We start from the raw sequence: 26441 nt of genomic DNA on the forward strand, positions 1-26441 counted from the left end.
GGGGTTATTTTTTCCAATGTGCATTACCTTACACTTATCTACATTAAATTTCATTTGCCATTTTATTGCCCAATCACTCAGTTTGCTGAGATCTTTTTGAAGTTCTTCACAGTCTGCCTTTGTCTTGACTATCTTGAACAGTTTAGCGTCATCTGCAAACTTTGCGTCCTTACTGCTCACCCCCTTCTCTAGATCATTTATGAATAAATTGAACAGGATTGGTCCTAGAACTGACGCTTGGGGGACACCACTAGTTACCCCTCTCCATTTGGAAAATTTACCATCTATGCCTACCCTTTGTTCCCTGTCTTTTAACCAGTTCTCAGTCCATGAAATGATCTTCCCTCTCATCCCACGGCAACTTAATTTACATAAGAGCCTTTGAAGTGGTACCTTGTCAAAGGCTTTCTGGAAATCTAAGTATACTATGTCCACTGGATCTCCCATCTGCATGTGTTAACCCCTTCAAAGAACTCTAACAGATTAGTAAGACGTGATTTCCCTCTGCAGAAACCATGTTGACTTTTGCCCGTCAAATTATGTTCTTCTACGTGCCTGACAATTTTATTCTTTACTATTGTTTCAACTAATTTGCCCGGAACTGACGTTAGACTTCCCCGTCTGTAATTGCCAGGGTCACCTCTAGAGCCCTTTTTAAATATTGGTGTAACATTTAGCTATCTTCCAGCCATTAGGTATGGCAGCTGATCCAAAGGACAGGTTACAAACTAGTGTTAATAGTTCTGCAATTTCCCATTTGAGTTCTTTCAGAACCCTTAGATGAATGCCATTTGGTCCCAGTGATTTGTTAACATTGTTTGTTTATTTGTTCCAAAACCTCCTCTAATGACACTTCAATCCGGGACAGTTCCTCAGTTTCATTTCCCACAAAAAATGGTGCAGGTTTGGGAATCTCCCCAACATCCCCAGCCGTGAAGACTGAAGCAAAGAAATCATTTAGTCTCTCCGCAGTGGCTTTATCGTCCTTGATTGCTCCTTTTGTATTTGTATTGTCTAGTGGACCCACTGGTTTTTTTAGCAGTCTTCCTGCTTCTAATGTGTTTAAAAAACATTTTATTACTTTTTGAGCTTTTGACTCGCTGTTCCTCAATCTTTTTGGCTTTCCTCTCTCTTTGCTTAGGAATTGTTGGGCTTAATTTTTCAGCAGAGGTGCAGATCCACTCTGAATAGGATTGAAAGAGACACTGTTAATTGCTGGTGTCTGTGAGGAACCATGTCTATCTTAGGGCTTCTTCAGGAAGTCTAGGGTTCACCAGTTGTGTTAACTTTGCTAGAATGAATAGGCCCAGAGGGTCAAAGGTTAATATGACCTCTCAATAGATATGACTGTAGAGGTAAACCTGATCTGAGGAATTGAGATAGAGATCATTTCTGCTCTGCTCAGGATCATACATTGAAGTATCAGTCTTGCCCCCATGCATGAGTAACGTGAGGTAGTAGTCAGGGGGTCAGATGATACTTGGAATTTTTTTCTGTAATGCCTTCCATACAGATTCCCGCTAATTGGCATAATTCCCAGGATACTGTGTCAGTCCTGCAGATGGATGCTTGTATCCACCTTAGAAAAGAGTCACCAATGACCACCACCACCCCTCTTCATTTCTCTTTGTAGTGGTGGTTTAGGAATGCATTGCTTCTCCTCCTCCATGTGTCAAGGAGATTCCTCATCCCTCAAGTCCAGGGTAGAGTAAAGGGTTTTTTATTATTATGGACAGTGGGTTGGGAGCATATCACCCCCTTTGTAGCTGCCTTTTTTTTTTTTTTTTTTTTTTTTTTTTTTAAAAAAAAAAAAAAAAAAAAAAGCGCCTGGCAAGGAAGGTGGAAAGTTGATTGTGGAGTACAAATTGTTATAAGCCATAAGTCCACTGTCTATATTCAGTCCATGTTTCTTAGTCTCTTGCAAAGTTATGAATTTAAGCTCTCGGCCTTACCTTTCAAAAGTTTTGTATAGGTTACATTTGAAGAGCAGGACTGATCACTTACATAGAGAGTGAGCAGCTTGTGAAAAGTGTTCCCCTGCTGGTGAAGTGGTGTTCGTTTGTCATTTTCCTGTGTGAGTTCATTTTGACAGTATGGTTGGCTGGCTGTACTGGACACTCAACTGGATACCACTGAGCTGATGAAACCAGCTGCTCCCCCACTTGCTTTCCTTCCTCTGGCCAGGTCTATTCTAGGGAACAAAATTGATCTCAGATATGCAATCCTAGCTATGCCATTAATGTAGCTAGAATTGACGTATCAGGATCAACTTTGTTCCCTAGTCAAGATCAGGGCTCTTCAGGCTTGTGCTGACATCTCTTACTCCACGATTACCAGGGTCAATGGCCAAGCCTAGAGAGATCGATTTTTGCTGTGTTTTCACAGGTGCCGCAAAATTGATCTCTGGAAGGGTGTTAGTGGGCCACTGCGCCGTGAATGGCCCTTTGAATTGTGTTAACTACTTAGGCTAAACAATCTATTAAAGCCTTGTATAGAACAGCGACAATGAGTTAGGCTGTTTCTACATTACAGTTTTAAATTGACCTCTGTAAGGTCAATTTATAGCCGCTATATTAATTTCTGCTGTGGTGGGGTCCTTGTTACCCTCCTTCTGTCAGTGGTGCGTATCCTCATCAGAAGTGCTTCTGCCAACAGAAGAGCAACCTGGTGAACTAAGCTGGGGATCTCAGTTGTGCTCAGCTCCCCACCAGGCATCAAGCCGGCCCCCAGGCCTCCTTGCCTCTTGTTCCGGCCTCTGGAGGGGAGATCTGCACCTGGTGCCCAATCAGCTGCCAACAACCAATATAAGGAATGCAGTGTCTGCACAGACTCTGTGTTGTCCTAACTATGCTGACATAAGCCCTACACCTTTTGTTGAAGTGGTTTTGTTATGTCATCAAAGCTGGAAAGTTAACTGCTCGGGTGAAGAATTGCAGCTTGTACATGTCCCCTGTTCTGTCGAAGAAGGCTGACTTTTGTTGACAAAACCGAGCAGCGTAGACAAGGCCTTAATATGCCAGACCTCAGAGGGTTTAAGGCCAGAAGGACTGTCATGGTCATCTAGTCCAGTGATACTTAGACTAAGGCTTATGAGCGGCAGGTGGCTGTTTCATGCATCTCCTGTGTCTCTTTACAGCGCATGATATTAAAATACTGTATGATTTAATAATTAACCAATCTGGAAGCCTTTATTACATTACTTACCATCTGTGGTTGATAAAATCATACTTGGTCAGTCATTTTGCTATGAGAAATATATAAAATAGTAAATGAAACAATGAATTCACACTATTATGGCTCTTTTGGTAAATGATTGCTAATTTGGCTCCTGAAGTCTGAGTATCTAGTCTGACTTCATACACATTGCAGGCCACAGATCCCCACCCACGTATTCCTATAATAGACCCACTTAAATTCTCAAATCATGATTTAGAGACTTCAAGTTCGAGTATTCACCACTTATCCTAGCTTAAACCTGTAAGCAACCCATGCTGCAGACTGCCCAGGAAAGCAAAAACAAAGCGAAAGATGCTCACCCCAAACCCAAGGATCTCTGTCAAACTGATCCAATGGAAAGTTCCTATCTGACCCCAGATACGATGGTCAGTTGAGCCTCACCAAAATGCTAAGGGTCCACCAGCCAGACACCTAGGAAATAATTCTCTTTAGTAACTTGGAGTGAGTCTAGTGAGTGTCCCAGTGCCGGCCATATGCGATATTGGCTACTAACAGTTGCAGATCAGCTGTGTGCCACTGTAGGCAGTCCTGTCATACCATCATGTTAGTAAATTTATCAAGCTCAGGCTGCTTCTACACTATCGCTCTCCTGTCGGTGGTGCCATAGTACTGAGGCAATTCAGCTGCTAACGTGCATATTCAGGACCTCATTAGCATAATGGTGGCCGAGCGAATTTCAAAGTGCAGACTTCGAATTGCAGATTGGCAGTGAAAGTGGGGGCAGCTTTGAAATAAGCACCTCACTTCGACATTCCGTTACTACCACAGAACTAGATCTGAGTAAGGGAATGTTGAAGTGAGGCGCTTATCAAAGCTGCCCCCATCTTCACTGTCAATCTGCAGTTTGAAATCTGCACTTTGAAATTTGCTTTGCCACCATTATGCTAATGAGGCACTGAACATGTACGTTAGTGCCTTATTAGCCTACTTCAAATTGCCTCATTACCATGGCTCCTCCAATGGGAAGGTGGTAGTGTAGCAGCAGCAGCCCTAGTCTTGAAGCCAGTTACTTTTTTTGCCTGCTGTTTCAAGAGTTCTCACTCTGAGGAGTCACCCCTTCATCTAATTTCAAACTTAACCTTGTTGATAGCCAGTTTATAGCCATATTTGTTCTTGTGTTCCTATTGGTGTTTAGCTCCTCTCTGGTTGTGCTTAACTCGTGTTAATGTTAATGTACTGAAATACTGAAAATATTTGGTGCATTTTAAAACTGCATTAGCCTTTTTCATGGCTGCATAGTTAGCACTAAGCTTCTTGTTACCCTCAGAAGGAACTGAAGCAGACTAAGTTCCTGGTAAGCTGTATAAACATGCAGCTTTCCATTAGCTCTCAGGGTTGGAGCAGGGGGAGATGCCTCTCACCAAGCCCCAAAGCTGCTGTAGGCGGCAGAAAGGTGTCTCTCTCCTGTCCCTGGTGCAGCTCAGTGCTGGGGCCAGAGGGGAGGTGGCCAGCACAGCATGTGTGGCTTTTAATCAGAGGACCCACAGGGCTCTACATGCCATAGAGCCCCCATGCCCCTCTGTCCCCTGGAACTGCTGGCTGCTTCTAGGGCACAGAGAATTGTGCCAGGACAGTCAGTCAGGCACCAGGCAGCCTTCCTTAGTGCTGCTGGCCAGGGTCACCAAGGTAAGCCGAAGCCCCAACCCAGAGCTACCTCCTGCACCGCAACCTCTTCATCCCTTCCCCCAGCCCAAAGCCATCACCCCCAGCTCAGAGCCCATACCCCTTCTTCCACTTCAGTCCCCAGCTCTGAGCTCCTCCCCAAACCCCTCAGCCCTGGTTCTCACTTTCTCCTGTGCAAAATTACTTGGTGACCCTTAAGTGAATGGCCACGCTTGGGCATGTTAGGGTGAATTGCATGGGCACTTGAACAATGTGGTGAGGTACGTGGGGTGGAGGCAGGGTCCAGAGACCCTTTTAAATTGTGATAGGGAAATGTGCCTTAGCACAAAAGGCTAAACCACAAACTCCAGACCAATAACTGAGGAAACCAAGTGAATTGGGGAAGTCTAACCCAGTTAGCAATGGAATTTACTGAAGTGCTTGCAGACTGCACTGTCTGGAGCCACCCACCCAGTCTAAAATTGACAAACAGGAAAACCCTATACAGAAAAGAGCCATGGCCTCTAACCTAGCAGCCCAGAGGCTCCAGCTGCATAGCTTTAAAGGGAAAAAGAAGTATGGGACATATGGGCTGTGTCTGCACGTGCCCCAAACTTCGAAATGGCCATGCAAATGGCCATTTCGAAGTTTACTAATGAAGCGCTGAAATGCATATTCAGCACTTCATTAGCATGCGGGCGGCAGCCGCACTTTGAAATTGACGCTCCTTGCCACGGCGCGGCGCGTCCAGACGGGGCTCCTTTTCGAAAGGATGCTGCCTACTTCGAAGTCCCCTTATTCCCATGGGAATAAGGGGACTTCGAAGTAGACGGCGTCCTTTCGAAAAGGAGCCCCGTCTGGACGCGCCGCGCGGTGGCAAGGAGCGTCAATTTCGAAGCGTGGCTGCCGCCCGCATGCTAATGAAGCGCTGAATATGCATTTCAGCGCTTCATTAGTGAACTTCAAAATGGCCATTTGCATGGCCATTTCGAAGTTTGGGGCACGTGTAGACACAGCCATGGTTGTGTAAAAAGGGGAGGGGGCTGAGAGGGGCTACAGGCAAAGAGAAGCAGAAGCAACCAGGATGTGATGTGTTAGGCCTCGGGAGGAGCCAGCAAATGGCAGATCATAAAAGGGGGCAACAAAGTAAGGAGGAGGAGGAACTCCCAAATCCTGGAGAGACCGGATGCTGTCTGAGACTAGGACTGATCATCCTTCGCCACTCCTCCCGCCTGCTCACAAGTTAAATAGAGTAGTGTGTGAAAACCTATTGGTATCATGAAGAAATTTGTAACAGTATAGCTTAGATAGCCAGATGCAGTGTTTTATTGTTTTGTTCCTGTACCTGCTCAGCTATGTAAGTAAAAGTTAGCAGTTGCATTTTATCTCTGGCTTTTCTTTTGATACCCTGCCATAGCTATGTGTATTGCTGTGTGTATGTCTTTAGTTTTATGAGTCTGTAAGAGTCACGTGTAAGGCTGAGGCAAAGATGCCCCAGGACCCCCGAGAGGGCTTTGACCCAATGACCGGAAAGTTCTGAAAGCAAGCTGCCTCAGCTGGGAAGCGGGGTCCGCTGAACCTCCGTGTTCTACAAAACAGAATGTTGTTTGTATCTGTACTTCACTTTTTTCTGTTAATCCTTAAGTCCTATCCCCTGAAACTCAAAACGCACACTTCTTGGGGATAGATAACAGCTCTTAGAAATCGGGATAGATAACAGCCAATGAATTCCACCAACCCGTGGGCTATTTTAGAGAACTACTGGGAGTTTAAAAAAAAAAACCCAGGGGGTGTTTCTTTTCCTTTTGGGTGTACTCCTATTCCTCCTATTAGTAGTGTGGTGTAAGCCACAGCTATAACTAGGTCAGTTTCGTAATAAATAGCACAATCACTCTCAGTGGAGTGGGCCATCACTGAGAAGCAGCCTTCCCTTTTCCCCAGTTCAACGCTTCACCCACCTCTCACCTCCACCCTTATTTAGGACTTGGAGCACAGCTTATTTGATCCTTACCTCTTGCATCCCATCCCCTGGCCTCACCCTGCAGCTTCCTCCTCTATTACAAATCTCTTAGCCCCACCCCAGCCTGGAGCCCCCTCCTGTATCCGAAACCCATCATCCTCAGAGCCCTTGCATCCCAGCCCCAGCCAGAGCCCTAACACACCTGTATCCAGCCCTTTCTCACATGTAGAACCCTTTGGCCCCACTCCTGCTATATGAATTTGTGTACCACTATGAAGGTGAGGTTGCGCAAACCTCCACATTGGTTCACTTAACAAAATTCATTCAATTCGGGTGGGAAAAATTAGAGGGAACACTAGCGGCAGAGTATTTGTTTAGATGTTGGGCCATGCCTAAATGATCTTTCATGTCCACCCCGTCCTCAGTGCTTAGCAGTCCCACATCTTTTCTTATTTTCTTGTTATTTACGTGGTTCTGGAAGCTTGTACTGTTGGCTTTAATTTCTTCTGAAAGATTCAGCTCTGCTCAGTTTATTGAGCTCTCAAGTTTCTCTACGCTTTCTGACCTCCCAGCGGTAGCTGTCCTTTCTGATCCTACCCACCTTCCATTTCTTATAGGCTTTCTTCTTTTCTTAATTCATTTTGAGATGCTTGCAGCTAGGGGACTGGTGAGTGAGGACACAAGGGAGGCCACCATCCACATGACTCTTCCCCCCCGCCCCACAGCCTGTGAAAGGGCCAGGACACTCCTCCACCTCCTCCTCTGGTCCTGTCTCTACCTGCCTTTCTTCCACCAGCATGCTGCCTGTCCCCTGGGCCACATTGGTTGGGGAGGAATAGCAGGGATAGGAAACTGCTGCTTACCACTCACTGGCAGAGGCAGGGGAACAGAGTAATGTGGGCCCAGCTTGCTCTGCTCCCTGGGCTGCATCACAGTGCTTCCCACCAGTGAGTATGGGGGTGGCCCCACTCTCTTCCCCGAGCGCTGCAGCTGGGAGAGGAGAGTACCTCACCACCTGAATTGTTTAGTTAGTCAAATGCAACTTTCAGAATGTGCCAGCAGTTTCTTAGAATTTTTTGCTTTATTTTGTAGTGTTCATGCATACTAAGAACAGCTTGAAGATTCAAGTGAATTGCCTCTAAAATATTTTAAATGTGACAGTGTTTGGTCCAGTTAACAATAACAATAGGACACCAGTAAATGAAGCTGAAAAGGCTAACACCATAAAAGTTGTCAGTGCTTCCAGACTGACAGGCCATTTAGCTTTCACGGCAGCTTTGCATGAATCCTGTTACAGTTGAGCAGATAAGAAGCAAACCTAGGTCCTTGAATAGTAACAGAGAGGAAGCCGTGCTAATCTATACACTATCAAAACAAAAAGCAATCAAGTAGCACTTTAAAGACTAGCAAAATAGTTTATTAGGTGAGCTTTTGTGGGACAGACCCACTTCTTCAGACCATAGCCAGACCAGAACAGACTCAATATTTAAGGCACAGAGAACCAAAAACAGTAAGAAAGGAGGACAAATCAGAATAATCAAGGTGAGCAAATCAGAGAGTGGAGGGGTGGGGGGGAGGTCAAGAATTAGATTAAGCCAAGTATGCAGACGAGCCCCTATAGTGACTCAGAAAGTTCCCATCACGATTTAAACCATGTGTTAATGAGCCAAATTTGAATATAAAAGCCAGCTCGGCCGTTTCCCTTTCTAGAACGGTGTGATAATTCCTCTTCAGTAACACACATACCTTTAGGTCATTGACAGAATGCCCCATTCCATTAAAATGTTGACTAACTGGTTTGTGGATCTGGAGTGTTTTGATGTTTGTTTTGTGCCCATTGACCCTTTGTCTAAGGGAGTTAGAAGTCTGTCCAATATACAAAGCATCTGGGCATTGTTGGTACGTGATGGCATATATGATGTTTGTAGAGGAGCATGAGAAAGTGCCTGTGATTGAAGTTTGCAGTAATTTCATCCCTGTGAGTAACTGAATGTTAACAGTAATGCAGTGTTGTGCCTGAGATACAACATATGCACACAAGAAGCTGAGTTTTGGTTCCAAAGCCACTGTTGCTTTGCCCTTTTCTGTCTGTGTGATATTGTCTGAGTGCATAACCTTGGTTATGCATAAATTAAAAAGGTAATAACATATGCACAAGTATTAAGAATAATTTCTATTCAGTAGTTTCTGTGGGTTTTTATTTTGAGTTTCTATGATTTCTGGTCCTCAAAAATTGGAGGGTGGCTGGGGAAGGAGTTGGTTTATTTAAATGCTTGCTGCCTGCCCTTTCTATATTTGTAGTATTTGTTCACTGAGCGCTTGATCCCGTGCCACTCAAGTTGATGGGAGTTTTCTTTTGGTTTGAATGGGAACAGGATCAAGTCCTGCGTGGAGGAGCAATTCTTGTTTCACTAACACATCAGAAGTAGTTTTTCAGTGGGGTGCATCAGAGAACAAGTAATAGCACAATTATGGCCCAGGTAGCTCCTGTTGATGCCATTAGTATAAATGAAATGTTGCCCCCTTTGTGTCAAATAAGAATTAATCAAAACATGCTTCACTGAGGACCGAAAATCCTCTGATTGTGTGCCCTGACCCTCCAATAAGCCCATTTTATATAGTTTTGTTTTGGAAGTACCTACACCATGCTTAATTAGTAAACATCCGCATGTGTTGACTTCCATGTTGAAGAGCATTGCAAGCATTCTAGTAGAAGCTCAGAGATCTGAACACCTGAGGAGTGGAGGCTGTTCATAACTCCAAACAAAACATTACAGTTGTTCTTTCATAAGTTTGCAGTGAATGGTGACTTAATATAGCTTCCAAACTTTACAAAGCAGAAGAAAAGTGCTGCTTTTAACATCTTCAGTTAAACAAACCATGAGTACAGAAACAGTTTCCCTACTTTATACATTTTTAATATGTTTTCTCTTTATTGTTGAGTAGTTTTACATTTAACACAGTACTTACTGTTCCATATTTGCCTTTATTTTGAACTCTGCTGCTGCCGGGTTTTGTATTTTCGATTACAAATGAGGTGTGTGGTTGACTGGTTAGGTCATAATTCTGGTGCTCATAGTTCTGAGGCTCAACTGCATCAGACCTGTCTGGTTTTTCTTCCCTGTCTTTGATCACTATTGGCTTGGAAAGCCTTCTCCGATATTTCTCCATAGTCTGAGACCGCTTCTTTGTCTTGGGGATCAGTTAGCACTTACTCTTGTCAAATTGTGTTTAAAGATCTCTCATGCACACTCTCCTCCCATCCAGACCCATCTATCCTGTTGAATCAGTTGCTAACACCATTCCCCGTGAGCAGAATGAGCAGTTGTCGAAAACATGAATCTGAAGACTTGGTTGTAAACTTTACAATGATGGTAAAGGCAGCTTACAGAAACGCCTTATTTAAATTGTCACAACTGAAGAAAAGGTGGGAATAATTTCTTTTCTTCTCATGGAATTACCCACAAAAAGTTACTGCTAAATTATTTGTTACAGATGATTTAACCCTGTGATCTTTGGTTAATTGAAAATACAGTAAAATTCCTTTAATCCGGCATGTCCAGGACCAGCCAGGTACTGGATTACCAAATTTTCTGGACTATTGGACATCACCATAACCCCCAAGCCCTAGTTCAACCCTCCCCCTTCACAGCTCACCACCCCTGTGCCCAGCTGTAGCTCGCCGCCCAGCCTCTTCTCTACCCCATGCTCCTTCAGCTTCTTCACCATCCCCGCATACCCCGGCTCCAACCCCTGCACGCCCCAGCTCAACTCCATCCCCCGGCTGCCCTGCAGTCCTAACCCACCTCAGGCTTAACCCCCCTCCCATGGCCCCAACCCACCACCGAAGCCCCCCGACTTACGCGAATTTCGAGGTAGGTATATCTCGGGGGATGCTGGACCATCAGAGGCCAGATTAAAGGAATTTTATTGTCTATCTGAAAAGCCAATGGCATAAAGAAGAGTGCTCCAAATGGCTGGTGTTCTGACAAAGCTCACGAGTAAGGAGCTCTGAATCTGTTTATACCCTCCCACAGCCATTTCAGTCTGCACAGGGAAAACACTGTGCTATAGTCAGCAAAGCACAGACATTTTAGCTGAGGCGTACTTCAGCTTGCTGAGTTTGTTTGTCATCCTACTGAGTTATGTGAGAGTATTTTTGTTTAAATGTGAAACAAACTCGAGCAATGTGTAACGCTGTGTTTGTAAGGAAGGATGCTCCAGTGGTTATGGCACCATTTTGTAATGTTGGAGGCCTAGCGTGAGTTCTCCACTCTGCCACAGATTTCTTGTGTGACCTTGGACAAGTAATTTATCATCTTTGTGCCTCCATTCTCCATCTGTAAAATAGGGATAACTGCACTCCCTGCCAGCTTGATTTGGTAGCATGAGGCTAAATATATTAAATAATGTGACATGCTCTTAGGATTGTTGTTGGAAAACACTAGATAAGCTAGGCGTTAATATCATATGCTATCATGGGAAACTGATACAGTAGGTCAGGGAAGGGTCTGCTTTCCTAGGTGGCTGCTGCTACTGGAGGATGTTGGGTTGTGGCTTCTCCAGCCTTCACTCCTCTGATACGGATGGGATTGCTCAGGTCAGTCTGCTGGTTTGGGCCAGCCTGGGACTTCTCTGGTTGTGGGAGGGGAGCTGGGGGAAGCTCAGGGCTCTAGCCCAGGAAATGTGGCTTTGTGGAGCAAGGATGGGATCGTGGGGCTAGCCTCCCCAAAGGTGGGGTCCTGTTGCCCTTATTTGTTAATACAAATAGACCTTTGATTTTCATTATTCAGTAATCTTAGGTATGGCTTATGGCCCTTGTGATCATTAATGGATTTTTATCTTCAGAACGCTATTCAGGGAACTATTATTTCACAGATTGGGAACTGACGCACAGAGGAGACTTCTCTATGGTCGTATATGATGGAAGCCTTGTGGCTGAGCTGGGAATTGAACCAGGATTTCTTGAGTCCCGTTCCAACTTCGCATTCACTAGACGTTATTCTTACCCAACAATAATTTGAAAATACAAATATTCTCATTATTCCTCTAATATTGCTCACAAAATACAAATAGATGAAATGTAAACTGCATATCCTGGAGAAAACAAAGGTAATGCAGTGTAAAAAGTGACTAGAAAAGGTATTCAGGGAACTTTGGGGGTGAAATTCATTTCTGTGGGATTTCATTGGATGAATTACCACTGAAATTGATTCAGACTGCCAAAATTTGGGAAGAATTTCAGAATGTTGATTCGAGTTCTTAAAGATCTGAATGTGCTGGAGTAAGTAATACCTCCAATAGGATTGTGTTTGTCTAATGTGTATTTGTAGAGAAAAGACCATACTTTCTGAATCAAGTTGAAATGTTAGTTCAAATGCTCCTGTCTTACAACAAACTATCTCTTCCTTTCTTTCTCTTCCTGCTTACTGGAACAAGCTTTTTTGGGAATGGGACAGAAGTTAAATTCTTTCACTCCAAGGTAGAGAAAATTCAGAATATTAATAATATGGGTTTACCACACTCTCTCTTCCCCCCTCTTCATTTACCCCTTTCTGTCTTTCAGCATTCTTTTTCTTCAATTCCTTTTTCCATTTTTCTCTTCCTTTTAAGACAATGATGACAGTATGTATATTTGTTAATATAAATATGAAAACCACAGTTACTGCAAAGGACTCTCCAATTTTTCATTCGTGGAAAATCTGTTTATAAAAACCCACAAATTAAGAGATTTTCTTGAAGACAGTTTAAATATTTTCAGTCTTTTAATATTAAAATTGTCAGAACGATGGAGACTGACCAGTTCACTGGCATGCAGACATGTTGCAAATGGTAACCTGCAGTATGCAAAAGCAATTAAACAGCATCCAGTGCTTTTCACATCCAGATGTTTCTATTGGAGAAGTAATAGCAGGCTTATTAAGAAGTAACTCAGGCCACGTCTACACTATGGGATAAATTCGAATTTAAGGCAGTTAGCTCGATATTACCAGGTGACTGTCTTCACTGTAAATATCATTAGCTTGATTTAGGGTGCACTAATCTAGAGATTACAAAATTGCAGTTACCTGATGGGTATAGCATCAAGCTCGAATTCAGAAGTTGGATTAAAGCCCAGCTTGGAAGCATCGTATGTTAAAATTAAATTTATTAGCCTCCAGAAGCATCCTCTATCTATCCCACATCGCTGTGTTGCTGCATCTGACTCCCAGCTCCCCACTACTAGCAGGAGCTGGGAAACTGATTAGGCTGCTGCATGTCTGTGGTGGGGAGCCAGGCACCCCATGGCCAGGTGGTTCCAGGCATGCAGGGCCAGGCAACCGTGGCTGGACACCTCGAGCTGCACACGGGGCCAGGCATGCCATAGCCAGGCAGCTTGAGCCTCGTGGGGCCAGGCACGCTATGCTGCTCACACCCCAAGGCCAGACAGCTCGAGCCATGCAGGGCCAGACACCCCTCAGCTGGACTGCTGGAGCTGTACAGGGCCAGGCACCATGTGGCCAGGCTGCTTCTGCCACAGGGCGTCAGAGGCCCATGGGCAGGCACCCATCCTGCAGGCGCCCTTGGACACCTGTGCCCAGGTGCCCCCAGCCAATGGGCTCCAGCAGCTCAGCTCTTCCACCAGAGCCAGTGAGTGGCAGGGGTTTGGGTTTATTTTTTTTTGTAGAGGGTGGTTTTTTTTTGTGTTTTTGTTGGTTTTTTTTTTTTTGGAGGCGGGGAGAGTGTTTTTGGGGGGGTTGGTTGTTTTTGGGAGGTTGTGGTTTTTTGGGGGGAAAGTTGGGGTGGGACTGGGGTTGGGGGAGCCTGCAGGGAGGGGAAGTAAACCCTCCCATTTAACAGGCCATGGGAAAGAATGAACAGCCCTGTTAGTCCACTAAATGGAGGGTTTACTGTACTAGCGGAAGCCAGGAAGTTGACCAGGTCTGCCACGCTGTCAGTTTCCTGGGTCCCCCCAAGCTGCCCGACGAGGGGAACTGACAGTGCTGCTGCATCTAGCTCCTGGCTCAGAATGCGGGGCTGAGGGAACGGTGGGATAGATTCCCACAATGCACTGCCGCAACAGTCGATGTTTGGTGATTTGAGTGTGGAAGCAATATGTTGAGTTTGGGAGCCTGTGGAAAGTGAGGATACTCAAAATAAAATTTAGAAAAATCAGCATTATAAAAATTGATTTTAATAGATTTGAATTTATCTCACAGTGTAGATGTAGCCTTAGAACTGACACTTGTAAAGGAGGTACAATTTATCCTTAAGCAGAAAATAGAGGATGTGGTCAATTTACATTAATAATTTTTTGAGGTCAGACAGCACCATTTTGATCATCTAGGCTGAGTTTCTTCTTCATTCTATTTCTGGTTGAGGTAGAATGTTTGTTTCTTTAGAAAGACATCCAGTATTGATTTTAAGGACGTCAAGTGACAGAGTTAATCCAATAGTCTGTCCTGGTTGTTAAAAATTTGCACCTTGTTTCTGGTCTGAATTTGTCTGGCTTTAGCCTCTTATTTTTGGACCTTATTATGCCCTTTTCTGGTGGATTTAACGAGTCCTTAGCTACCAAGGATAGCCTCCCCATAGAGGTTCCTATAGACTGTGATCAAATTACCCGTTAGCATGCTCTTTGAAAATATTTATCTGTGTTTTAGGTAATCCTCTGTAATAAATCCATTGAACTCCACTTTTCAATTTTCCCTTTGTTTAGACATCCTTTTTGGAACTGGTTCATCCAGTACATTGCAAATGCCCTGTCTTTGCATGGACTCCCTGTTTGAAATATTTTATTACTTTCTTGTATGTTGTCATAGACATATGTGATGCTGAATAGAGCTTAGAGATATAATCTCTTGGACATACAGTTGCCTTGGGTAGTTTACCATCTGAGATATAATAAAACGTTGGAAGAGGCAGTGTGTGTGTGTGTGTGTGTGGGGGGGGGTGTACATGTAAACTACGGTCAGCTACTGTGTTCTATGATATCTTTATACAACTTCTGCATAATGTAATTGCATCTCTTATTATTTAAACTCACATGCGATTAAGCTTTGTAAATAGCAACACTCACGTATATTTTCAGAATTGCTCCCTAGCAATGTAGTTCAGAGCCGATTAGGATGAATTTATTTATTCATTGCAGCCCATTAAGATGAAGTGGTTCTCAACAGTACTGAAATTAAAACTGCATCATTGATACCAGGGTAAACAAAACCAAGTTATCTTCCAGGAAACTTTCCACTTAATTGCTCATAGTAATTGGATGCCTTCAGAAACTTGTTTGAATGCATAGCAACAAGATTCTTATTTAAAGTGTTTTCTTTTCTTTACAGCAATGCTGAGTGATGAAGATGATTGTATGAAGTTGAAAATTTATCACTCTCCCTCTGTGCAATGGTATAAGCTGGTCACACATGAAGATGAAAAGACCAAGCTGGTTTTTAAAAGGTACTCTCAAGTAAGTGTCTCTCTCTCATGGTAACTTAGATTTAAATTGCTGTTTAAGCGAACATATTTCAAGATACCTCAGTGATGTGTGGTATAAAAGCATAACATATTCCAAAAGGAGTTAGGCCTCCAATCACATTGAGATCCAGTGGAAGCTGAGTGCTTGTGCCACTTTTTTCAAGAGAGCTCTGTCTTTGAGCCATGCAAGCTCTGCTTTCGCCTGCCTGAGACAAAGGGTCTTTGAGAACAGGAACATCTATCCCAAGACAAAGCTCCTTGTATACTGTGCAGTGATTGTTCCAACTGTGCTGTACATATGTGAAACCTGGACAACATACAAGCATCATTTGAAGGCCCTTGAATAATATCAGCAATGATGCCTCAGGAGAATCCTAAATCTCTCTTGGGAGGATAGGCACACGAACCCTAGTGTTCTGGAAGAGTCAAATATGACCAGCATTGAAGCTATCATTCATCAACAACTTCGTTGGACTGGTCACGTGGTTCAGCTGTGTAATCAGCGCCTCCGAAAACACATTCTGTTTTCTGAAATGGAGGAAGGACAGAGGAGCATTGGAGACCAGCAGAAGTGATATAAAGACATACTGAAGGCGCACACAAAAAAGTGCAGCATTAGTGTTGACTTCAATGGGAGAACCTTGCTGAAAACTGTCCTCTGCGGGGAGTGGTAATCTGTGAGGGGGTGGCGCAACTTGAGAGATTCTGCTACCGTGCAGATGAGGGGAGGCAGAGGAGAAGAAGAAAAGCGAATTGAAGACTGTCCCACGCCCGTCCAGCAGCTACCAACACCTGCTCCTTCTGGGATAAGATCTGCAGCCCCCAGAATTGGACTGATCAGCCATCAACAGACTCACAAATAGGAGGGTGGCATGAAGATGTCTTACTCGTTATTGAGTGACTGCCAAAGATCTCTTTGTAATATACCTAACTCATTTCCTCTCTCCTCCTTCACCCAGAAGTAAGAATTTAGCTGCAAGCCCTAGAATTCAGTTTTATTTTGTGCACAATAAATCATTTGGTCAAAACACTCATCCCTCACTCTACGAACACAACTGGTTCCTAACTTTCTGCTTGGAGGCGAAAACTTGTAAGAGGGACACCAGATTCCTATTAAAATACGTGTAAAAGTCTCTGGTTGGTTCCAAGTGCTTGAAGTGGCAGCAGGTGGTGCTGCTTTTGAAAGGTAAGTGAACCTGGGGTTGCAGGACAGGGGAGGGTGTTAAAGGCTGAGGGCAGTTTGGGGCCGTGAGTAGGAGGGAGGGTTAAAACATGGTGGCAGTTTGGGTTCATGGAGGCGGCAGGGTTCAGGCTGCTGCAGGTTGGGTCCGTGGGGCCAGAGGGGGAGGAGGTGTTAAGGCTGTGACATTTTTGGTCTGTGGAGCTGGTGGGGTTAGGCTGCAGCAGTTTGGGTGCGTGGGGCTGGCAGGGGGTGTCGGGCTGTGGTGGGCTTGGGCTGCGGGACAGTGGAAGCGGGGTCAGACTTTGGCAGGTTGGAGCTGAGGGGAGGGAGTAAGGCTCATATTCGTAGTGGGAGGAATTCACTCGTCCAGTGAACAAAAGGTAAGTATATGTGTTCCTTGTTTAACTGAGTACTCATAAATAAAGTATTTGTTTAACAAGGGATGAGTGTATAATGTGGTGTGTGATGAAAATAGAATACAGTGGAAATGCACTGTGGATTACTGAATTTTCCTATTATTGATTTAGTTGCTAAACACAATTAGTTTTTAAAAAATACTGCATCAAAATTTTTGTCCCTTGTAGTTAGTTCTAATTTGATATTTCATAGCTAGTAGAATGTTAATATAAGGACATGATATGTAAAAAGATATATTTGTATTAAGACACATCACTGCAGCGTGGGCCACTGAATCTTTGTGAGATGTGAAGAAATCACCAGTGTTTTTATAGTTTTAGTGTGCGGATTAACAAATTTACTTTTTCACAGAGAAGTTATTAAAATTGGTTGGCATTCACTCAATAAATTTATCTCAAAGATAGTTAAATGAGTGCTGCTGAGTGCTCAGCACTTCCAAAAAAAGGAGGTCTTTTGTTAAGGTGCCTTCTACAGACTTCAGAGCCTAACTTTATTCACTTGTTTATGAAAATCTTGGACTTGTACATTTACGTCTGACATGCAGAAACCAAGTATACAGATCATTAGGTTATTAAAAGTTATTTGTGTTACTCTAAGGCTATGTCTAAACTTGCCCCCTTCTTCAAAGGGGGCAGGGTAATCAGTGTGATGGGAGATTACTAATGAAGTGCTGCAATGAGTATGCAGCACTTCATTAGTCAAATTCTCCCCCCAGCGGCAACTTCAAAGTGCCGGGATGTGGTGTGACTGCGGGCACCTCGAAGAGCCCGCACTACTTCAAAGTGTCTTTACTCCTCAAAATTTTGGGGAGTGAAGGCAGTTCAAAGTGCCCATGGCTATACAGCATGCCGGCACTTTGAAGTTGCCACAGGGCAGAATTTGCCTGATAAAGTGCTGCATAGTCATTGCAGCACTTCATTCGTAATCTCCCATCACCCTGCTTTAATGGGGCAAGTGTAGATGTAGCCTAAGTGACTGACAATTAATATTGATTTTTGAGTATAAAAATCCCATAAATTGTGGTTGGCTTTTGTTCCATAGGAATAAATGGACTGAACCTCAAAAACCAATACCCAGATTTGTAAATAGCAAGAAATTATTCAAATTAACAAGTAAAATCAAAACAATATGAATTTGTAACTGTTGATTTTAAAAATATTTTTATTCTCTGGCATCTGAGTATTTCTAAGGTATCAGTGACCAAATAGTCTTTTGCTAACTATTTTTGGTATTATGTTTTAACATTGCAAATCAGGCTATTGTCGTTTGCTCAGTTACCATTCTACAATATTCTTTGTCAGAAAGTATTTAACCATATTTTCTGTTCTGAGTAAAAAATAAAAAAGCAAGTAAGATCTCAGGAAAATGCACTCTATATTACTGAATATTTGCCAGGACTCCATGATTCTAAAACACCGTCTGTGGCTGTGCTTTTTCAGAAACAATAGCAGGTGATTTTTGAAACTCTTTTGTAGCAACGATGGTACAAAAAACCAACCTGATAGCTTTTTTTTTTTTCTTCTTTAAAAAGAGGATAACAAGCCTTGTGGAAAAAAGGAAGCAGTAGATGTGGTTTACCTAGACTTCAGAAAAGCATTTGATACAGTCTCACATGACTACCTTCTCAATCAACTAGGAAAATACAATGTAGGTGGGACTACTGTAGAGTGGGTGCATAACAGGTTGGCTAACTGTTCTTGGAGAGTAGTTATTAATGATGCACAGTCATGAGGGAAGGGCATAACAAGTGGGGTTACACAGGGATCAGTTCTGGGACCAGTTCTGTTCAATATCTTCACCAATGATTTAGATAATGGCATAGAGAGTACACTGAAAAATTTATGGATGATACCAATCAAGTGCTTTGGAGGATATGGTTATAATTCAGAATAATCTGGAGAAACTGGAGAAATGGCCTGAGGTAAATAGGATGAAGTTCAACAGGGACAAATGCAAAGTACTCTACTTAGGGAGGAACTTACAAAATGGGAAGTGACTGTTTAGGAAGGAGTATTACAGAAGGGGATCTAAAGATCATAGTGGAGTGTCATAAGTAAGACGCAAGAAGAAATTTTTCCACTCTACTCTGTGCTGATTAAGCATCAGCTGGAGTGTTGTGTCCAGCTCTGGGCACCACATTTCAGGAAAGATGTGGAGAAATTGGAGAAGGTCCAGAGAAGAGCAACAAAAATGATTTAAAGGTCTAGAGAACGTGACCTGTGAGGGATGACTGTAAGAAATATGTTTGTTCAGCTAGGATAAGTGAAGACTAAGAGGAGAGAGAATCACAGCTTCCAAGTGCCTACAAGGGTGTTACAAGGAGGATGGAGAAAAATTATTCTCTTTAATCTCCGGCAATAGGACAAGGAACAATGGGCTTAAACTGCAGCATGGGAGGTTTAAGGTGAACATTAGGGAAAACTTCCTGACGGGTGGGTAAGTACTGGAAAAAATCGCCCAGAGATATTTAAGAGTGGGTATGCCTTTCAGGGATGAGTCAGATAGTGTGAGTTCAGGGGACTGGACTCGGTGACCTCTAAAGTAATGCAGTTAGTGACCATATATTGCAAACTATCTCCAGTTATGGTAAGTAACCTTCTCTCACGCTTAATCCCACTTTTTGTGAGGTTAGAGGCCAGGCAATCATGTGTCGTCATATGTTGGCAGCAAAAAAAAGACATTTGCTCTTTGTAGTTTATTTTGATCCTTTTCAGAACAAGGGAATAATGTCTATTAATATATCTAGGGTGTAGCTCCCATTATGGGAGCTAGCACTGGCAGGAGGGGAGAAAGCATAAAAGGTTTATTTTTGTAAGGGGGGCTTGCAATCATTACTTGTAGTGTAACAGTTTAACAATTTATAATTACTCTCTCCTACATTCCAAATTAAAGGTGGGACAAGAAATAGTAACCACTGTTTAAAATACTTTCAAACAAATATTTGGAGTGCACTCTAGCACTCCTTCTAAGGTAACAGTGCTCAGCTGACCAGTAGCTCTTAGCTCTTTTGTCAGATAGTACTTCCCAACAATATTACTCGGTGTTCACGTAGCCCTATACCGCACTCAAACCACAGAGGAAAACCTGGATTAAAATAATTCTAGGAGTACTGGCTCTGTAATATGAGGCAGAAATGTCCGTGTCTGGGTCTTTAAATTTCAGATTATAAATCCTGCTTTCTGGCCTTCTAACTAACCTAAAGTAGATGGGGTGCCATCTAAGTAGTGGTTTGAACATAACAATGTTAAAGGTTCTGACGTTTTAAAATAGGGTTTTCCGCACCAAAAATATTTAAAGTATTTTTGGTACTGAAAACCCAGTTTTTCGTCTGCACTCTTGACATGAGTAGATTTTTGTTTTGGCCAATTTTAAGAGTGACGTTAAACTATTATTTTAAAAAAAAACAAGAAACACTTTACTATTATCCCTAAAATTTACAGAGAGCAGTATGTTGCAGTAGTCACATTTGATTCTGAGCATATCAAGGTTATGTAGTTTAAATTGACTGATACCAATACAGAACTACACTACAAAACCAAAGCATACCATCCTGGAACGCCAATCTCCGTATTGCAGTGTTGATCCACTTTTGTACTTCAGTACAAAAAGCTTTGGTGGGGTGTGGAAGAATGCATCTTACAGAATAAGAACTGTGCATTATCTCAGTATGGGTTTCATTTAAACATGCGTTTTTACGTTTTGTTTTTGTTTTATGGTTTTTTTTAAAACTAGTTCACATTTCATCAGCTTCACAAAGGAGTAGTTCAGCAATAACTCCAATGTTGGCAGTGACCTTCTGTTCTAAAGTAATCAGTGGCTTTTGTTCATTTTAGACATGTTATACTGTTTGCTGTCGTGGTGTGTTTCCTTTACATCCTCAAGTTACATTTTGGCCCTGAAGAATGTGACATGAAGAAAATGCACTATGTGGACCTTGAACGTGTAAAGGTTTGCTATTTTTTATCAGTATCTACAAATGTTACTGCAATATTGTGTAGAGTTGGAAAATTCATTGCAGGACCTGAAGTGATAGAGTTGTAGGCCGAAGTCCTGCAATGAAGGTAGATTAATTTACCTTTTTTGCATACTCCATTTCCTGCACCGGGAGGCTGATGGTTTCAATTCTTGTGATTATATAGGTAGTGAGACTTACACAGAGAAAATTATAGAGTTGTAGGAGTAAAATTGAAAGGAATCAAAAACAATGGCTTAGAGTAACGTTTTCTATCACTGATATGAGACATGGTTTTTGAAAAAGGTTTACTGCATTAACAAAGTAGAAGATTGCAAGAAAGAATTCTGTAGCCTTTTCATCTTGCTGTCTGCGTGCATGGAATGCGCATTGACCTTCCTGGAAGTTGCAGAATGGATGGGATGATTAGGCAGATTTAAAAATGAGCTTTTGTGTGCCAACTGGAGAGTGCTAATGCTTGAAAGTTATTCTGGTAACTAAAATATTATGCTTGCTATTACATTGTAACACAAAGGTGCTGACTCTCCCCAGCTAAAAACATCTTCCTTTCCCATAATGTATTGGCCAGGAACAAAAGTCATCAGTTACTACTTGAAAATGTTCAGGAAGCAGGCAGTCTTTGTAAACAGGTACCATTTTCACATAGTAATTTTTCTAATTACTCCTGCACTCTAACTGAAAGCTTCCACCTGAAGGATGTAAAAGTTATACTCTGAAATCTGCAGTCAGAATAACACCACAAACAGGCAGCTGGCAATTCAACTTGGTTTGTCTTTCTAAAATGTACATCTTGTAATTTATAGATACTTGTTGATCTCCTGGGAGTTTGCTTCAGACAGAATATGCTATATTTGTAGTAATGCAATATGCTAGGTTATGTCACTTAAATTTTATATACTTTCTCATTTCAGAGAGCACAAAATTATGCCAAAGTCATTCTGCAGAGAGAATGTCGACCTTCTTTTGTGAAGAAGGAGATGGACAGATTATTTGCTGAGAAGTACAGCATGAACATATTTCCTTTTGTGAGAGAAGATATAAACAAACATGAAGATGTATTTAAATATGAACCCCCATTTGGATTTCACAAGAACGCTGATAAACTTCAGAACCTCTTAAAACTCTTACCCGAGCATGATTTGCCTGAGAATTTGAAGTCAAAACACTGTAAGCGTTGTGTTGTTGTAGGAAATGGTGGAATACTTCATGGATTGGAGCTAGGCCATGTGCTCAATCAGTTTGATATTGTTATAAGGTGCATATTTCTCATCTGTCTAAAGTTACAAAGTAATTTAGCATGGTGTTATTTACAAAGAGCCTCTCTGTGGGGTGGGAAGTGAAGTCACAAAGCTAAATTTATTGCTTTGTGAAAGTGAAATAAACTAGCAGTCATGTAGCACTTTGAAGACTAACAAAATAATTTATAAGGTAATGAGCTTTCATGAGACAGACCCACTTCTTTAGATCAAAGAAGTGGGTCTGTCCCATGAAACCTCATCATCTAATAAATTATTTTGTTACTCTTTAAAGTGCTGCATGACTGCTGGTTTGTTTGTTAGAATACAGTTTTTAACACGGCTACCTCTCTGTTGGTGTTCTTTATGAAAGTGAAAGTATTTTTATTAAAATTGCTTGTCTTTAGAATATTCAAAATATGGTGAATCAGATAAAATCGCTCAAATTCAGACTGCAGGGACCAGATATATATAATTATTTCAATGTACTCTAGACCAGTAATTCTCAATCTTTTTTTTTTTTTTTTTTTTTTTGGACCAGGACCCATCTGTAAACATTGGTGGCCAGTCCCAATCCAGTAAATAGCTTAATTAGAAAAGATGTATTGTGACCCCAGAATACCTATTACTACAGGTAGCAACGTTGACCATAATAAAAATAATAAGTTAAAGTAGCTCAATAGTCAAAAAGTTAAAGGCAGAAATAGACATCAACAGGAACACATAACAGTATAATAAAGTCAAATTCCTCCTAATGAGAAATCTGAGCCTGCTTCTCTTTGACCAGTTATCAAAGTTTGGTGTAGTTGTAGGCAGGGCAATCTGAAGGCACAACATCCAGGCTATTTCTGCTTTTATTCTTCAGCTGCATCAAAGCAGAGAATAGAGTTGCACAAAACTAGGTTGCACTGAAAGACAAATTGTCCAGTAGCAGCACTACACCAAAACCGGGGAAGGCTCACTTCAGTGCATTTTCCTCTAAGGACTCTGATCTCAGGGTAACATAACCAGCTGAAATTCTTCCTCTATAGGCAGGTTTATTTTTCCAGTACAATTCCAAATGGATCCCATAACCATTCTTTGCTCTTAATTTGTTTGTCTGGAAAGTAATTGAAGAATCTTGCATGCTTCCTAGGTAGTGGACTCTTCCAAATTTTTTGTTTTTTAGAGATACTTAATGGAACACGTTTGCAGTTTTGACATTTAATTCAATGCGATTATGTCCTTTGCCCTGTAAAGACCGATTCAGATGATCGAATAGATCTTTCAGATACACAGCACAAACAAGCTATCACTGAATTGCTCTCCTGTGGGAGACGTTTTAAAAAAGAAAAAAAAAATTGCCAACTCACTCCTCAGTTCATATACGTCAGTTCATATACACGAGCAACACTTTGCTATGGGAAAGCCAGTGAACCTCAGCATGGTAAAGCAGATGTACATGTGCACTGACTGTTTTCTTGAAAGCATCATGTATTCTTGACTTTTTTTTTTTTTATGTAATTCACAATTTTGACAACATTTTAAGAATATTTTGAAGCTTGGATGTCTTGTATTTAGCTGCTAATGCCTCCCTGTGCAGGAAATAGTAGTTCCATCTTGCAGTGAGGACTTTCAAAAGGATACTTTGAGCAACTCCTGAATGTTTCCCTTTTATTGATGTGGCTCTATCAGTTATAACACCAACAATTTCAACAGCTTAATCCCACCGACTCCAAGTGATTATCCAGAAGAGCCAATATATCAGCAGTATGTAGTGGAAATTGACAAATCTGCACTAAACGAGTATTATTCCTTCAAATCACTTTTCCATGCATGCCTTGCATAAACCAGCAAGATGGCACAGTTTGGTACATCTGTAGCTTCATCTAATTGTAAAGCGAAACAGTTGCTTAATGAAAGGTGATCAGCTGTTCGCAGGTTAGTCTCAAATATATGCAAGATTCTTCTCCATAGCATATTGTTGGAGAGAGGGATTGTTTCTTGTTTTTGTTTTTAAATGTGCCACTGACTTGTCCAGCATTCAGTGCATATATCAATAGCCAAAGATAAAATTAAGTTGCTGGTGATGGTGTGAGATTTTTTGCAACACGCTCTGCAACAGGATAAGAGACAATGTTGGCTCAAGTATCGGAGGGGTAGCCGTGTTAGTCTGGATCTGTAACAGCAACAGAGGGTCCTGTGGCACCTTATAGACTAACAGAAAAGTTTTGAGCATGAGCTTTCGTGAGCACAGACTCACTTCATCAGATGCTGGTCTTGGAAATCTGCAGGGCCAGGTATAAATAAGCCAGAGCAAGGGTGGGGATAACAAGGTTAGCTCAGTCAGCAAGGGTGAGGCTCAGTACCAGCAGTTGATCTGGAGGTGTGAACACCAAGGGAGGGGAAGCTGCTCCTCTATTTAGCCAGCCAGAATACACAAGCAGCTTCCCCTCCCTTGGTGTTCACACCTCCAGATCAACTGCTGGTAGTAGGCCTCACCCTTGCTGACTGAGCTAACCTTGTTATCCCCAGCCTTGCTCTGGCTTATTTATACCTGGCGCTGCAGATTTCCAAGACCAGCATCTGATGAAGTGAGTCTGTGCTCCCACAAGCTCATGCTCAAAACTTTTCTGTTAGTCTATAAGGTGCCACAGGACCCTTCGTTTATGTTGGCTCACAAGCAGTAAGTACGTGTGCAGATTTTATGACATTCCTAATTATTTTCTTTTTCGTTTAAAAAAAATCGGGTGTCTTGTCCTTACAGCTAGACTGCTCTGTCTCCAAAGTCTACATACATTTGATGGTTTTAGCATTTCACGTGCTTAACAGTTCTCTGCAGATGACATGCTGTGGCCTGCATTCGCCTCAGTAAATGAAAACCCACACTTCCAGTAAGCAGGGTCATCCCTATGATTGCTTTGCCTCTTAAGTTGGAATGAAGTCCTATAACTGGTGCTTGCTGTTGCAACAAGACAGTTTAAAAAATTATCCATTTCATTAACTAAAGAGTCACTTCTTGTTTAATACAGATGCTCTGCACTAGAAACTCTGCACAGCACTGTTTTCCCCCAACTGTTCCCACGTTGCATCAGATATGGCTAATGGGTAAAGCTAGGGGGTGGCTCACAGAGATCACTGATTCTGTGGTTTTATGTAACCTCTGTGATTTCAGCCCTGGGTAGTGGGGTTTAAGTGGCTATCTCCCTTTTCTGTATTCTTGAGACCCATTTTTAGGCTATGACTTAAGCACTGCTCTAGACAGCAGGTATCAGAAAACACGGCTAATGAAAACACACAGTTGGAAATTACTGCAGTCAAAGACACAGTGTACACATAGAAGCTGATAACATACATTCCTAAAGCAAACAGATATAATCTGATCATTCTTATGTAAGCTCTTGCAATAACCTGTCCTACCTTTGTTTATCAGGGTAGTTGGTCAGCTATCTTGTTTTTACGGTATAAAGCCTTTCAGGTGAAAGGATAAGTGTTAGTGTTAGAAAGCATTCTGTTTCAGCATTGTGAAGCATAGGTGCATTGAAAATAACGCTCTGTGTCGTTGACACACTCTGGAAGACGCATCACGTAACAGAAGCACAATATACAGTCATATAAATGAAATAAACCCACTGCCTGCTTTCCAAAAGTCTTGGGGATGATGGAATGGGGCAAAAAATAACATGGGCTTGGTACAGTTCATATTAAATACTCATTGAAATTAAAACATAAGTGCTATATAAGATATAGACTGCTCATTTTAATTAGCAAAGTCTTTACTACTTTTTACCTTTATTAGCCCTGTAGTGGTATTACCTTGATTGTTGCCAGTAAAAATCGTGGATTGAATCAAGGTATTGGATTTATGGATTATTCATAAATTTATGACTCACTAACAGCCCCTACCTGCTGCTTCCCCTGCCTTTTCCTCTGTCTAACTGGAAATGTGTTAATTGGCCACTTTACCTTACATAGTCTCTTGAAATGTGTGACAATATCAGAGGGGTAGCTGAGTTAGTCTGTATCTTCAAAACCAACAAGAACTCCTGTAGCACCTTATAGACTAACAGATAATTTAGAGCATGAGCTTTCGTGGTCAAAGCTTAAGTTTATGACAAAAGAGGCTCTTTGCCCATGAAAGCTTATGTTCCAAATTATCTGTTACTCTATAAGGTGCCACAGGTCTTCTTGTTTTTGAAATATGTGTTAACTACTTATGCTAAACAATCTTCCATCTTGCATTTAGATGAGGTTTACCGAGGTAGATCAACACAATGCAGCGTAAGTCAACATACATATAGAAAAGTCTGCCCTCCATTTTCTCTTCTGGTGGGGTAATTGCCACATTGCACTGATCTAACTCCCCCTCCAGAGTAGCATAGAGTCAAAGTCCACACAGTG

At 42.1% G+C, this 26441-nt stretch overlaps 1 protein-coding gene across 5 annotated transcripts in view; it reads left to right on the plus strand.

Annotated features, from left to right (window-relative positions):
• The window catches only part of ST3GAL5 (ST3 beta-galactoside alpha-2,3-sialyltransferase 5), a 62611-nt gene that overhangs the window by 22435 nt on the left and 13735 nt on the right, over positions 1 to 26441 (plus strand). Inside the window, exons 2-4 of one of the 5 annotated variants that reach the window (XM_074992286.1) lie at positions 15121 to 15245; positions 20687 to 20801; positions 21738 to 22081. In XM_074992286.1, the coding sequence (XP_074848387.1) occupies positions 15202 to 15245; positions 20687 to 20801; positions 21738 to 22081 (503 nt within the window). In that variant the 5' untranslated portion in view covers positions 15121 to 15201. The other 4 variants (XM_074992284.1, XM_074992285.1, XM_074992287.1 and 1 more) reach the window with 4 other exon arrangements.

Source organism: Carettochelys insculpta, chromosome 4 (assembly GCF_033958435.1).
Source record: "Carettochelys insculpta isolate YL-2023 chromosome 4, ASM3395843v1, whole genome shotgun sequence".
Classification (NCBI taxonomy): domain Eukaryota; kingdom Metazoa; phylum Chordata; order Testudines; family Carettochelyidae; genus Carettochelys; species Carettochelys insculpta.